This window comes from Dufourea novaeangliae, unplaced genomic scaffold (assembly GCF_001272555.1).
Source record: "Dufourea novaeangliae isolate 0120121106 unplaced genomic scaffold, ASM127255v1 scaffold479, whole genome shotgun sequence".
NCBI classification, from domain to species: Eukaryota; Metazoa; Arthropoda; class Insecta; order Hymenoptera; family Halictidae; genus Dufourea; species Dufourea novaeangliae.
In genome coordinates, this window is record NW_015374390.1 from 30292 (window position 1) to 45725 (window position 15434).

The 15434-nt window shown below is 40.5% G+C and overlaps 1 protein-coding gene across 1 annotated transcript in view; it reads left to right on the top strand.

The window, feature by feature from the left end:
* The window catches only part of LOC107193012, a 33165-nt gene extending 22384 nt beyond the window's left edge, over positions 1 to 10781 (top strand). Inside the window, exons 10-13 of the mRNA XM_015582382.1 lie at positions 3572 to 3954; positions 8565 to 8679; positions 9423 to 9581; positions 10584 to 10781. Coding sequence (XP_015437868.1) covers positions 3572 to 3954; positions 8565 to 8679; positions 9423 to 9581; positions 10584 to 10781 — 855 coding nt within the window. The remainder of the gene's footprint in view (positions 1 to 3571; positions 3955 to 8564; positions 8680 to 9422; positions 9582 to 10583) is intronic.
* Positions 10782 to 15434: the final 4653 nt, after the last annotated feature.

A 15434-nucleotide genomic window follows, 5' to 3' on the forward strand; every position in this document is an offset into this window, starting at 1 on the left:
ATAGTAGTGATCAGCAAGGACGAATATATAAGTAAGGCACAAAATTTACTCAACGACGACACATACAGAACAATATCCAAACAGGCCAAACTACCCGACCACATACAGAAGACAATGCTGCCCAAAGAACGAAAGGCACTTAGATTGTGCTGACTCCCCAAAATACACAAACCGGATATTCCAGTATGACCCATAGTCAGCACCATCGGATCTCCTACTTACAACCTGGCAAAATACCTCACATCTATCTTCACAGCCCTTACCGGTAATACTAGTGATTAGTGGAGGATTAGTTGCACAGAGTCACCCGGGAGAGCAGATTTCGGTACCTCCCCCAAGGCTTGTCTCTTTGCGTCTTTGCTTTCTCAAAGCCCGTGGGACTACGGTCGACGTTACCCGGGGAATCGTTTACCCTGGTTTTCCTAGCGATCCAACTTTTCTAGGCCCGGGTCATATGTAGGTACGGTAGTACTCGTCCAGAGGTGGTGAGTCATTAGGATCGTCCCATCCCTACCTAATCTCTGTTTTCTGTTTCAGCTAAATGTATGGAGTTTGACGTTGGGGCAACCGATCCTTCGTCTCCAGAAGTGAGTACCAGCTGATTCTTTGCTTCACCCACAGACCGAGTCTGTACACGGGGAAGTCTTCGTCGTAACGCCATTGCAGGAGAGAGCTAAGTCGCCTATTTCAACCTCCTATCGAACCTGCCTATGTCCCGAATAATTCAGGAGCCCCCCCCCCCTGTTTACCCATTATCAGGTTACCACCCCCTGTACCATAGGATAAGGAGGAAGCTGCACACACCGATGCTCCGGCATATGTACATGGGGAGGCCTTGCTAGCCGGTCTCAAGAAGAGACTTGACCGCGTTCGCACAATCACTTCCCCTGGGATACGCGATGGGCCATAAATGAATCCAACGCTAGTACTTTAGTCTATTCTGTTTAGCGAAGTAATGAATTTACAAATAGTTACAGACGATTTAGAGTAGATCGTGCCCACTAATCTATACGTGTGTGCATTTTCTTTATGAAATATGTCTTCCCCGCCCTAACAGCCTGTTCGGCCGTCGCGGCCGAAGCTTCCCTCAGCATTCGTACACTTGTCCCTTTGAAATTATTGCTTGTTTGGGCAATTTTCTCCACCACCACCAATTTCGACTCGATGAGTTCTGCGATGTCGGCTGCGGGAGCGTCCCGTAGTTTGGCGGCCACCTCCTTGGCCTTGGGGAAAGGCTTACAGGTCTTGGAGACTGGCGGCGCATCTACCACCGGATCCGCCAGGTTCCTTTCCGCCTTCTTTTGCAGCTCGAAGTTGGCCGCCCCCAGGAGGATCCACTTGGACAATAGTCCAGCGGTCTCTCCCGAGGCTACCTCCCTCGAGCGCTTTTTAGCGCCTATGCCCCTCCAGTTACTTCCGGCGACGTCGGAACCTGACGACCGCACGGAGAGGTTGGACGACACGTCCGACTTCTCTCCGGTCTCGCTAATCGGCTCCGGCGACCCCCATCGACGACAGTATCAACATCCTCAAGGACAAAATACCGGACAACCTTATACCTCTTGTCCATCACTGCCTCACTTCCACCTACTTCCTCTTCTAGGGCACCTACTACGAGCAAGTATCATGAACAGCCATGGGATCACCCATCTCCCCTATCATAGCTGATATCTACATGGAACATGTAGAGTAACGAATCCTCATAGAAGCTCCATTAAAACCATCACAATGGTTTAGATATGTAGATGATACGTTCGGAGTATGGAGTCATGGCACGAATACTCTTAATGACTTCTTCAACTATATCACCTCCCTACACTTTAAGATACAATTCACCATGGAAACGGAAATCGAAGAACACACTATACCTTTCCTCGACGTACTGGTAACACGGAAAGCGGATGGATCCCTAGGACATCAAGTATATCGAAAGCCCACTCATACTAATAGATACTTACACGCCTCTTCTCATCATCACCCGGCCCAAAGGAATTCAGTGATCAGTTCCTTAATACATCGAGCCATCAGCATTAGTGAAAAAGAACACCTACCTCAGGAACTTAACCATATTAGAAACACCTTGCAACAGAACGGTCTCACCAGAACTAAAATAAATCGCACAATAGACAGAATCATGCATCTGAAAGATAGATAGTCCACCTCCAACAATAACGACAAACAGAACACCACCTTCCTGCCCTATATACAAGGCACTACCGACCGCATAAGCAAAATACTTAGGAAACACAACATTACAACCATTTTTATTACCCATACCAAAATCAAACAGATACTCGCCTTGCCCAAAGATCCGCAACCGCAGCTTTCATCGGCGGGGGTTTACAAAATACCTTGCTTATGCGGTAAAGTGTACATTGGCGAAACCGGGAGGAGTGTGAGCACACGACTCAAGGAACACGAGCGAGGCACCAGATTGGGCTACGTTCAATTAGTTGTTGCAGAACACCAGAAGACAACAGGACACAAAATACTTTTCAACGAATCTAAAGTAATAACAAAGACCAAAGGATACTTTCCCAGAAAATACAAGGAAACGTTGGAAATACTAAAACACCCTAATAACATCAACAGGGATACAGGATACCAACTGAACCCAATCTGGAGCTCTCTTCTCCCAGTTTTTTTAATTGTTCAGCTGACCAATGAAAAAATTTTCTTTTGATTGGTAAGCAATGAACCGGAACATGACCAAGCTCCAGTATATTAGAGGAGCACCATAAGACGCACACCAGTATCAGTGTGTCTTCGACCCCCTGATGAAGCTAGCTGTAATGCTTGCGAAGCGTTGGGAAAACAATTCCACAAGGACACGGCTTACATCCGAAAGCCTCAACAGTGAGAACTGCATTTTTATAAGGAAGTTTTCCAACATAGTGGCTCTCTAATTTCGCATCTGATTTGTCCACGAAACTTGACCTATCCTGCGGCCACCTGATTTCACATCAGGTTCGTTCGCATCCTAACAGCTCCTTGATTTCGCAACAGAATCGTTCGTACAGATTTTCCATCCTCATCGCAGCTTCTCAGCTAATCGCTGAATATTTCATCCTTGTGACTCCTCATCTGATTCGTTCACAATTTTTACCTTCCTGCAGTTACCTGATTTCGAATGAGGTTTGTCCACACGTGACTTTATCGTTAGGGTCTCTTTGATTTCACATCAGGTTCAGGGTAGCCCCCCCCCCAGCCTCTACCTAGTTACGACAATGCATGTAATGACTGACAAAGTATTAAGAAATTAATTTTCTGAACAGAAATAACAGTAGTAACACTAATCGTACACTTTCTATGGTCATTGTTTGATTTTCTCATTCTATATTTCGTAGATATAAACAACGATTTTTAGTTTAATAGTAATATTTTAGTTGGTCAAATACTTTCTGCTGGGAATAGTATTCCATTGAATTAAAAATTTTATAACATAATCAAAATTTCTCAGAAAAAATTGCATACTGAAGAAAAGGTGTTAATTATGATATAAAGGCGTTATAATAGGAATTAAGGCATTGATAAATGTACATCTTACAATAACTATATTTATAAATTTCAGACAGGAGCTAGCATCTATCAAGCAATGTCGCTAGTAATCGGCTGTTTCACCGAATTATATGTAACGTTACCAATTGCGATTTTGAAGACTGCACTGGCGTTAAACGATACTGTCCCCGCCCATTGTCACCCAATCAGTGGTAACGTTCTTTTCCATATTCTCTGTGTATCTCTTTATACCGCCCTTCTGGAGTTTTCTACCAACTGTAAACTGGAAACGAAATTTAGTGGAAGTCCCAAAGAAACGTATCGGGAATTAAATTTATTCGAATCCAGTGATACATCATCAGTTGTGACCACCTTGGCTGAAGCTATCTGCAGCATTGACGAGGACAATAAACACACGTCTCAAATTGACGATTTTTTTCAACTCGTTAATGAAAAGTAAGGTACTCCTTAATGTTTCATATTTCTGTAAACTCACAAAATAAGCCACACTCGTACGTAGTTTCGTTAGGTTTATTCTTGTTTATTATGTTTTAGTAGTATTTAGGTTTAGATTAGTAGTTAGTTTAGGTTTTATTATGTTTTGGTAGTATAGCTAGGCCGATTCTGGACCACGGATCGAACGGAAATATCGTTGATAACGGTATTGTACTCGTACATATCGCAGACCTGATCGGCTCCAACGGAAAGTTCTCACGCTATTGTACCCGTACATAAGCCAGACCTGGCCTTAATACAATTTTTGGAATTATTATGCTATCGGACTCGTACCTACAGCAATCCAAACCCGACTCCAACGGAAAGTTGTCACGTTATTGCACTCGTACATAGCCAGACCTGACCTTGATAGAATTTTTGGAATTATTATGCTGTCGCACTCGTACCTATATATGCTTTCGACATCGACGTCCGGCCCAACCAAAATCGAGATTTCCCGCCGTTTTAGGACGCCACGTACTGTTATTTGGCCTACCCTATTGCAGGCATAGTGTCCTGAATGACGTCATTGACGTGATGATACGGGATGTATCTGTTGGGGTTAAAAGAATGTTTAAGTCAACAGTTCGGGTAAGTGTTGAAAGAAACGCGGATGAAGAACAAATATTACTAATTTAGAGAACTTACCCATCACGCCAGGTGAATCCATGAACCTTCCGGGTTGCCCATATACAATTCGTCAACTTGTCAAATTCTAATAAATGCATGGCATATGGGGGCATGAACACCCAATGCCCCATACGATTGTTGTTAACCCCTTCGCACCGGTGAACCAGATATCTCGCCACGTATTTCGTTCATGATATGCTTTGGACGATCTTGTAAAAGCATATCATGAACGAAATCACATGGCCAGATATCTCGTCCACCGGTGCAAAGGGGTTAATCAGTATGGCAACCTCCTTAACGATAAAGCAGTTGTCCACCCAAAAGCCAAGGATATCTATTAATGCAGATTCCATTTTTCAACGATGCTGATGAACACTGGTTTTATTATGTTGTGGTAGTATAGCTATGCCGATTCTGGACCACGGATCGAACGGAAATATCATTGATAACGGTATTGTACTCGTGCATATCGCAGACCTGACCGGCTTCAATGGAAAGTTCTCACGCTATTGCACGCGTACATAAGCCAGACCTGACCTTGATAGAATTTACGGAATTATTACGCTATTGCAAGTGTACCTATCACAGGATTCCGCAAGGGCAATTTAGTTTTAATAAAATGATGAATTTCGGAATTATTACGCTATTGCAAGTATACATAAGTCAGACATAACCCAATTCCACAATGGAAATTTAGTTTTAATAAAATGATGAATTATTTTAATACGCTATTGCGCGCGTACATTAGCCTGACCTAACGTTGATTGAATTTCATAAGCGACGGCGTAGTAGTTGGTATGGGGAGATTGTGTCCCGACACGCATCATCACAAGTTACAGCGGCCGGCCGAGCAACGATGATAAAGCGACGAAAATGACGTAGAAGGAGGAATGGCGGTGAGAAAGATCATGCATCGACACGTCGAAACATATCTCAAGTTACAGCAGCCGGTCGGGGATAAGAATAAGTTTTGTTAAGAAACTACAATAGGTACATATGCTGTTCAGTTGTTTTATTAATACGCTTTGTACAAGATTGTATTTAAACACAGAGCCAATAGTTCACAATCGATCAAACTGTTCTTTTCAAAATATTCATCGGACATTATTATCGCATTTACATGATCGTTCGTACTCGCTTCTGTCACAATTTCATCGAATTTTGCGAACTTATATTTAATCATAAGAATGTTCTCCGACAACCATGAGTACATATGGTCTATACAATACTCGAAATCGTATCTTCTGTACATAGTCCTTTCGGTAATGAATATAGAAGTAACAGAATCAGTAAGTTTTATGTTTTTCATATCGTTAAACATACTGACTTGTAGCGTTAAGGTATTACCGATTTTTACGATTTCGGTTAGCGATGATGTGGTCAGCAACAATCGTTGAAGGTCCGCTTTTGTTCGTAACAGCTTTTTCCACGTTGACATGGGAAAGGGTATCTCGTAAAGTATACGTTGCTCGTCAGATGCTATATGTTTACCCCCCAGCCCCCCACCATTCCTCGTACAGCACCACAGTCGCGTGCCAGGCTGATAGCAGGATATTTCGGTACGAATGGAGAAGGTGATGACGTAGTAGGAGGAATGATGGTGAAAAAGATCAGTCATCTCAAGTTACCGCAACCGGTCGGGCGATAAGAATGAGAGAGAAATGCAATAGGTACCAGTTTTTTATTAATACGCTTCGTACAAGATTAAACGAAGTGAGAAGGGGAAATAATAAACGAGACAATAATTTTATGAAACTGAAAAATATTTATTAAAAGAAAAAGAAAAAAACAAAACTATTAAATACTGTTTAAATAAACACAATAAAATAATAGTTTTAGCTCAACAACACACTGCACCTTTTACACGCGTTCATACTGTAACATGCGATCAACAGTGATGCCAGAATCGTGGGACAACCGCGCAAGCGCTTATCCTCTCCATGCCTCCCGTGGGTATTTTACCCAACCATATTCTACCTTGTCCGTGAACTCTGCCCCACTACGTCCCAGTCAGGACCTTCGACATACTGAAATAGTTGTTTGATATAGTTGTTAAACCTGGATTTCTAGTGCGATCGATTTCAACCCCATCGAGTTCATAGCGTATTTCATCGAACATAAACGGTCTTTTCAAACACCGTTTTTATCCTACAGCCCAACTCATGCAATTCCTTCACAACCATGAATTCACAAACCACTCGATGCATTCCGACTCGTGACGATAAGAACGATACCTACATAACGATGCATCGTAGTCTTTCAAATTATTTATTTGACATTAATAAGTCTCCAAGTATCCAATAAAATCTATATCGAATGAATGCAAAAGTCCTGTTAAGAAGATAGTCGCATTACTGACATCGTCCTATGATAACAGCTGCATATGCTACATCTCATGAGAAAGCAAGCGGGGGAGGGGGGAGGAACAATTCGTCATCAACCGTTCCCGCCGTTCGATGAGCAAAATTCGAAGCATATACAATATTAAGTTCTCAAAACTTTCGACCTGTATGCTGTATCTTAACGTTAGATAATACGAGACGCGGGTGATATTGTGAATATAGATATAATCATCACGCATTCAATGCTGTGAAACTGTACCATGTTTTTGCTACTCCGTGCGCTTTCAAGATAATTCCATGGTTGGGCAACGTGTACTTAAAGGCAGCAGCTCACTTTGTGAGACGCACCCGAACAGTTACGTTAAAGTGTGTACTACCGTTTTAGTCAGTGTTCATCAGCATCGTTGAAAAATGGAATCTGCATTAATAGATATCCTTGGCTTTTGGGTGGACAACTGCTTTATCGTTAAGGAGGTTGCCATACTGATTAACCCCTTTGCACCGGTGGATGAGACATCTGGCCATGTGATTTCGTTCATGATATGCTTTTACAAGATCGTCCAAAGCATATCATGAACGAAATACGTGGCGAGATATCTGGTTCACCGGTGCGAAGGGGTTAACAACAATCGTATGGGGCATTGGGTGTTCATGCCCCCATATGCCATGCATTTATTAGAATTTGACAAGTTGACGAATTGTATATGGGCAACCCGGAAGGTTCATGGATTCACCTGGCGTGATGGGTAAGTTCTCTAAATTAGTAATATTTGTTCTTCATCCGCGTTTCTTTCAACACTTACCCGAACTGTTGACTTAAACATTCTTTTAACCCCAACAGATACATCCCGTATCATCACGTCAATGACGTCATTCAGGACACTATGCCTGCAATAGGGTAGGCCAAATAACAGTACGTGGCGTCCTAAAACGGCGGGAAATCTCGATTTTGGTTGGGCCGGACGTCGATGTCGAAAGCATATATAGGTACGAGTGCGACAGCATAATAATTCCAAAAATTCTATCAAGGTCAGGTCTGGCTATGTACGAGTGCAATAACGTGACAACTTTCCGTTGGAGTCGGGTTTGGATTGCTGTAGGTACGAGTCCGATAGCATAATAATTCCAAAAATTGTATTAAGGCCAGGTCTGGCTTATGTACGGGTACAATAGCGTGAGAACTTTCCGTTGGAGCCGATCAGGTCTGCGATATGTACGAGTACAATACCGTTATCAACGATATTTCCGTTCGATCCGTGGTCCAGAACCGGCCTAGCTATACTACTTGTTTTGTCTCGTATATTCTTTTTAAGGGTGGTACGGCCGGCTGTGCGGCCGTATTCCGCCATGGACAAACGCTTGCCACCCGGTTTCTTCTCAATAATCACGAATTATGGTTCATAATTTTTGTTAATTTTTCTTCGTAGAAAATTCAGAAAATTTTCACCTTTACTTTCAGTTATTTCGAAACCTAAACACTTCATCGAGGGGGATGTGTTTTAAAATTATAATAAAGCGAGTTTTCACTTGCGATCTTCTTCTCGTTAATACTAATTGATTGAATGGGTTGACATAAATTAAATGACATCAATGTTTTAGCATTCAAAGGACGAATACGACACCTGGTATTAAAGAACTAACAAGTATGCCTTCCATTATTGAAATGTGCACCGATGAATTATTGTTTACTGAATCCGGACGGCAAGCTTTAAAGGTAAAAACAAAAAGCGTAGCTTTAATTGAATAGATCACTTTTTTCCATTCTGATTTATCCATTCTGTGGGATTTAAGATAGGCTTCGTGAATCAGAAGGAGCAAAGTGTACTTAAAAGAATAAACTCTATTTGACTGCATATAAAATGGGCCAAGACCAAAAGTATATAATATAACCACTCTACGCTATTGTTCACAAAGTCTATCAATCCTACTTCTTTTCCGTTCTGATCCACATTCAACACTGCCTTCGTTTCATACAGCGCGACACGCAGGCCTCACGCATTTCGCTTTTCTCTCTCTCCCCCCCCCCCCCCCCCTCTTTCTCTTCTAACCGTCACTAACCGAAACAGGCGATACGTCGCCGTGCGAGGTCACCACGCAGCGCTATAACAAAGTCGTAGGCCTCTTGCAACCCCACAATTCTTTCCTTTAGAATGTATCAGTGTATTTCATCGCGCAGTTTATTTACTGTCGTTGATCGGTTGCCAAAAAAGGTCGTCAAATAATACAGAAAAAGTTGACTTCTTATTTTAAGTTAACGAGAGCAGAAAATTGGTAAAGCACTGAATAAAGTTCTACTATTGCACCACCACAATATCTTAATATAATTTGAACAAATCGTCAAAGAATTGTAAACAAACGATGGATTCATCGACCCGTTCGGAATCAAGGACTATGGTGGAGATTACTAGAATTTGAAATTCGTCCTTTTCTTAATTTTCTTTGATTTTGAAATTTCAGGTAACACACGAATATTTAATCCGTGCATCTGATTTATTATTGAACAATCTACGCAAGAATGACGTCCCAAAGTGTTTAACGAATATACCAGAAATAAATCCTCTTGTGAAGCCCTTAACATACATAATGTTTCACATCGAAGACACCACGTTTGATCAGGTCAGTGTTTAATTGTGTTCTACGACACATGATGACAAAGTTATATGTATGTGTGATAAATGTCAGATAGCAAGTGATTCCTCACAAAAAGATACATCATAAGTGCTTAATAAAACTTCTTGGTTCGATGCTTATTGTTAGTCTTCGACAAAAATCGATTTTGAAAATTAATTTAATATACATATATGTGTATTGGTGTTTACAATAAATAGGAGTCGTACATAATGGAAATGGATGCTTGCCTACTTAAACACGCGCGTTTCCAACAGATTTTTAAAATCGATTTTCTTGAAAACCTCGAACAAAAATTCTATTTCGCACTTATCACTTATTTTTTCATAAGGATTTCTCTAAGGAATCACTTATTTCCACTCTAATATAAAATAAGTCAGAGCAAATTTTCAAAAGCAGAATCTCTTACGGAATCATAGTATTATAGCATAACCATTTGTATCTCCACATTTTTAGTAACACAGGCTAATGTTTACCAGATATCCAAAAAAATGTGAGACACCTTCCCAATGTGAATTCTACATGCCAAACTAGGACAGAAATCGAGAATGATTAAATTCACGCGTATTACACATATATTTTGCCTACATTTTCAACAATTACTAACTCCGACATGAAACCTCGGACAGAATTTCATCATTCTTGATTTCAGTTTTAATTTTGCAACTTTTTCGTCAAGAAATTACTGCATGTTTTTAGTTAATGTAAAATTAGAGACGATGTTATTTATAGAATGCCCTGATATTTTGCTTCCGAGGTTAACTGAAATATGTGTTTGTGTTAATTAATAATATCCTTAATTGGATTCAACGAACTGTCCAAATACTTTTGGACGATGGTGTGTATTTAAATGTTACTTTGGTACACAACCATTAGTTTTGAATTAATTGCTCTAGCAGTTGTATTGAGTATGATACTGGCATAATAAAGCAGAATTATTCACAGAGGTAATTATTTTGAATTAAACAATATTATTATGTTCTTTTATAGTTTCTTACTGAATACGAAAGGACAAATTGGAGTAAGGCTCTGACGATACCTCTTTCCATTACGATGGAACGTGCTCGAAGCCAAATATTATTGCGTCCGGAATTCAAAAATCCTAGCGAATTAACGCACGCAGATAGAGAAGCAATGCATTGTATTAAGAAGATTTGCTCTTCTACGAAAACGACACACTTCAAATAACTGAAACTTTGTAAACGTTTTTCAGGAGAAATAAAATTTAAGTAGACGGAAGTAATAATTTAAAGTATTCTTTATGAAAAAGTTCATACTGCCTTCCTTAGTTAGAATGTCATATCTAACAAATTATTGTTTTACAAAATTTTTCAAAATATTTCGGGCTCCACATATTTATCCACTTTTTAATTAAACTTAGAATGCCCTTGGTACTTTATAGGGCTGTATACACAGTCTAATTTATTTGACTTAACTGCTTTTCAGATAACTTTACTAGCTAATATTGTTATATGTAACATCTACTAAGCTAAATGGTCCTTTTGTTTTTCTTTTTTTCAAACCCACCATCCTAACCCACAACAGCCTCCCCGAAATTGTGCAAACAAAACTTCGGGGAGGGTGACCGGTCACCGATATGTCTCCCAGTATGAATGACGTCGTTCCACCCTACGCGGGGGTGGAAAGACGTCTCCCGTGTGTCCCTTTTAATCGCCTCTTACGACAAGCAGGGAATACTGTTAGTGTATTCTAATCCTAACCAACAGGGATATGCTAAATGGTCCTAAGTTATCATTTGAAACAAAATTTAATTATGAAATTGAAGTCAATCATGCCAGCAAACCACCTTGCTTTTTGGAAATCATTAACAGTTTCTAACAATAATAATGACGAGGATGAGTATTCTGTTCACATTTTGTGTAAAAAAATTAAAATACAGATGATTTCAACCATTAATTATATTAGAATATCCTATGACAAAAAACAAGGACAGCACAAAGGAAATTATAAAACCTGATTTTTCTCTGATGCTTGAAAATGGTACTTAGGACTAGAGATGGCGTGAACTACTGCTTGTCAACCACGAGCGATTCGATCACGTTCATTCCCAGTCACCGTGATTTTTCGAGATCGTTTCTGATTGTTGGAGAACATAATAATAGTTCTTTGCACGCGTCACATAACCTGCATATTTTATATTAACGACACCAAAACAAAAATGCGAGGTACACACGCAAAATGTGAAGAAATAATGAGAAACAATGAAAAATAATGAATTAATGATTAAAAATTATAATCTATATGTTACCCAAGAAACCATTCTTTTAGAATTTCTTGTCTTTCCTACTAATTTTTAAAAATACAAATAGCAATGTGGTTCATTTTAAAATTATATTGAATACGTTTCTTTTGAAGATGAATCACGATCACAGTGTGTAAGTTCACTCGAGATAAAAAAAATCACAATCATGGTCGTCAATGAACCTGGTCAGCCAGATTTTATCCAATGCCTGTTATAAGCTTTTGTAACTAGAATGGCTACAGATTTGATGCAGGATCTGCTATAAACAATTTGCGTGCAGATTAGCGGAAAATTGGCAGCGGATCCTGTAACATAACCTAAATAGCAATCTGCTTCACGATTCTGTCAAACAGGCTCTGCCTGGAATAACCAAGCCAAATGTAGAAATAGATGGCTATGGAATTGTAGATAAATTTTTGGTTAATATTTAAGTACCAATATGGAACGTAGTATCCCAGATAGCACACATATGTCTTGTGACTGCCTTGAAAATGTCTGTATTCAGACGTTCATGTTGTCTTGAAACCGTCTGGTAATGTCCTATGAATAGCCTATCTAGAGCCTATGAGCGTGTCTTGTGAAAAAACGAGTTGTCTTGAAGATGTCTTAAAACAAGGGACTTCTATCGAAACGTAAAATACCGGTATTATACCGGTATTTTTCGGTTGTACCTTCGTAACCCTTATAGAAACCGAAATACGAAAATACCGGTATATTTACCTTTTACCGGTAATTTTTGTAATATTACAATTTTCAAGATATTTATAAGCAATTATTTAAAGCCAATATTATGTCAGCGAAGTTAGATCGAAACCGATATGGTACTGCAATCACTATAGTACCGAGAAACCAATGTAATTACGAGCATTTTTCTGATACTATGTATGTATAGTGTGATCGCGAATGTAAATAAGACGTCGATCACTAATTTACGGTCGGAACTTGTCGATTAGTAATTGTCCTAATAGTCGACCAAGAAAAAGGGAGTTATAAAAAAAGCTCACAAACTGGTAAACAATAATTCTGAACCTAAAATGCTATGCATTTATAAAAATGATCGAGAACTGGGTCTTCATCGACAACTGGGTCAATTACCTTACAATGTTACAAAAGTTACAATCGTCGGAACGACGCATCGATCCCAAACGCCAAGTGTTACGCCGGGGCCACGCGAGCGTTTTTATCGGACGACACGAGATGGACAATTGTATAAATACATAGGGTTACATTGTAGGCGCACACGAGAAACGTCGTGCCGGCCGTCGACTGGACCGCAGGAGAACGATTTTCGAGTGACGAATGTCACGGACGACGTAGAGGTATATTGTTTGGCATTGAAAACCACACACGAGAGACGTACGACATTGTCGTTGGATGATGCGACGAACGTTGCCGTTTTCGTCGGACGATTTATGCTAGAGTCGTCAAGCAATCTGCACACATACATATCCTGAGAATTCGAAAGGCTGGGACATACGATTTTCTCGAGCAGTGTTCGGACCTAATCGACTGAAATTTTTAATTTCGTTGATTGATTAATGCTTATGGTTAAAAAAAGTAATCATAAAAAATCACGATTAATTTAAGCAATTAATGAAGTCGTCAATCGTTGATTATAAACATTAATTACTAATCATCAATTGATAAATAATTGTTAGAATTTCAATTAAATTTCGATTCAAAATTACACTGTTCAACACGTACAAATTTTTGCAATTGTCAATAAGCGTTTTTGATAGATCCTTATGAGTTAAATACGAATCTGCAAACCGTTTCTTTCCAGCACGTCCAGTTTGTGAAAAAATCAAATTTGAAAAAAATTGCAAATTTTCAAATTTGGAGCTATGTTGTGCTTTTACAATAGTAGTTATTCAGTTATTTATTACACAAATTAATTCTCTGGACTCTTTTCAACAAAATGATATAAATTGTTATTAGATTATAGACATCTAAATATGTTTAAATAATGTTCAAAGTGACAAGCACACCAAAAATGCACCACTTTTTGCTGATATTCTTCAATTTATTTCAAAAACTGAAGGTCTAGGAGAAAATCTAACCGTAGAACGCGATAGAGTAGACCTTTCTGCTCAGGAAAGTGTCAAGGAAAGTTACAAAATCTGTTTTGTTTTCAATAGAGTAGCGAAGTGGTTCAGCAAAACACACGGCGGCGACATAATCTAATAACAATTTATATCATTTTGTTGAAAAGAGTCCAGAGAATTAATTCGTGTAAAAAAAAAACTGAATAACTATTAATGTAAAAGCACAACACAGCTCCAAAGTTGTAACGAGTAAAGGCAAATTCCCACTAGCCGCTTAGCCGGCGGCAGGCTAGCCGCCGTCAAGCAACCGTCAGTTTCTAGGGTAATTCGCATTAACCGTCTAGCCGGCGGCAGGCTACTACCCCCACCACTGTGCCAGGCCTAAACCAATCGTCTGTAGTCTGTTGGCCGTCGACTCGTGGGACAATATGATCATAAACTGCCGCATTTGGGATACACGTACTGGAGCCCACCGCGCTAATCCGAAGAACTGTTTTTTCCTTCTCCAAATTTTTCCGCGACAGTAATAACCAGAAAAGGAGGTTGGGTTCTTCCTCCACCGGTGAGGGTTGACCAAGGAGAATCTTTCGTCAGGTCAATTAAAGAATCAGAGTGGCTTCGGAACGTAAGTACATACTTGAAGAATCGCAGTCCTGTAATTGATTGCGATAACGTAGAGTCGAGTAACACCGGTCAACTTCTCATCTTCTGTGAGAAGTTGCGAGTTCGCGACCGCGAGTAGCGGGCGGGCGAATTTCCTCGGGGTTCCTCCACTAGTAGCGTACCGCTTATAACATCCCGCGGAGGCGCCGTAATCGAATTGTGGGGAAATTCGGCGTTAGGGTGAAATAATCCACACATATACGTTCGTAAATCGTTTATTACGCTTTGGTCTAAGATCGCTCGGAACGTTGTTGCTCGTGGCAACACTTGAGGCCTGACTGCTCTTTTTGTGTGTCCCACAACAGCTTTTCAAGAGGGCCGTCGTCTGACGCATCGAACGAGAACGTTCTCGATTATTCGACAATGTATACAGACGACGGTCCTCGCCGTTCCGAGAACTTTCGCCCGAGCAGCCGAAGTGTGTCTTGTCGCAACGCGCTGATCGGCACGTCGTCTATGAGGCGGCGCGTTTGTTCACGTGCCGCCACAGAATCACTTGTTAAATAGTTTGTATTGCGACGGGTATCGGATTTCCGGACCAAAACTATTAATTCGAATTAGTTATCGTTGGCCATCTATTGTTAGCGTTACCCTCTAGGATAGACCCGTGGCGTAATAAACGTCTTATTTAACGCATAACGATCTTCAGTCATTCGCGAACCGCCTCCTGCCGTGAGGAGAGTCTCCTCTTGCGAACCTCGACCCTTGTGCCTGCTAGCCGGCAACCGCCACTCTCTCGTCGTCTCGATCCTGCGTAGATTTCGGAGGTATCGGAAGCCCTGCCCGATACCGGCATTCGGGGACTACCAGGCGTTCAACTCGTGGAGGCCGGATAGTTGTGGAGGCCGGATAGTTGCGGTGACCGAGAGA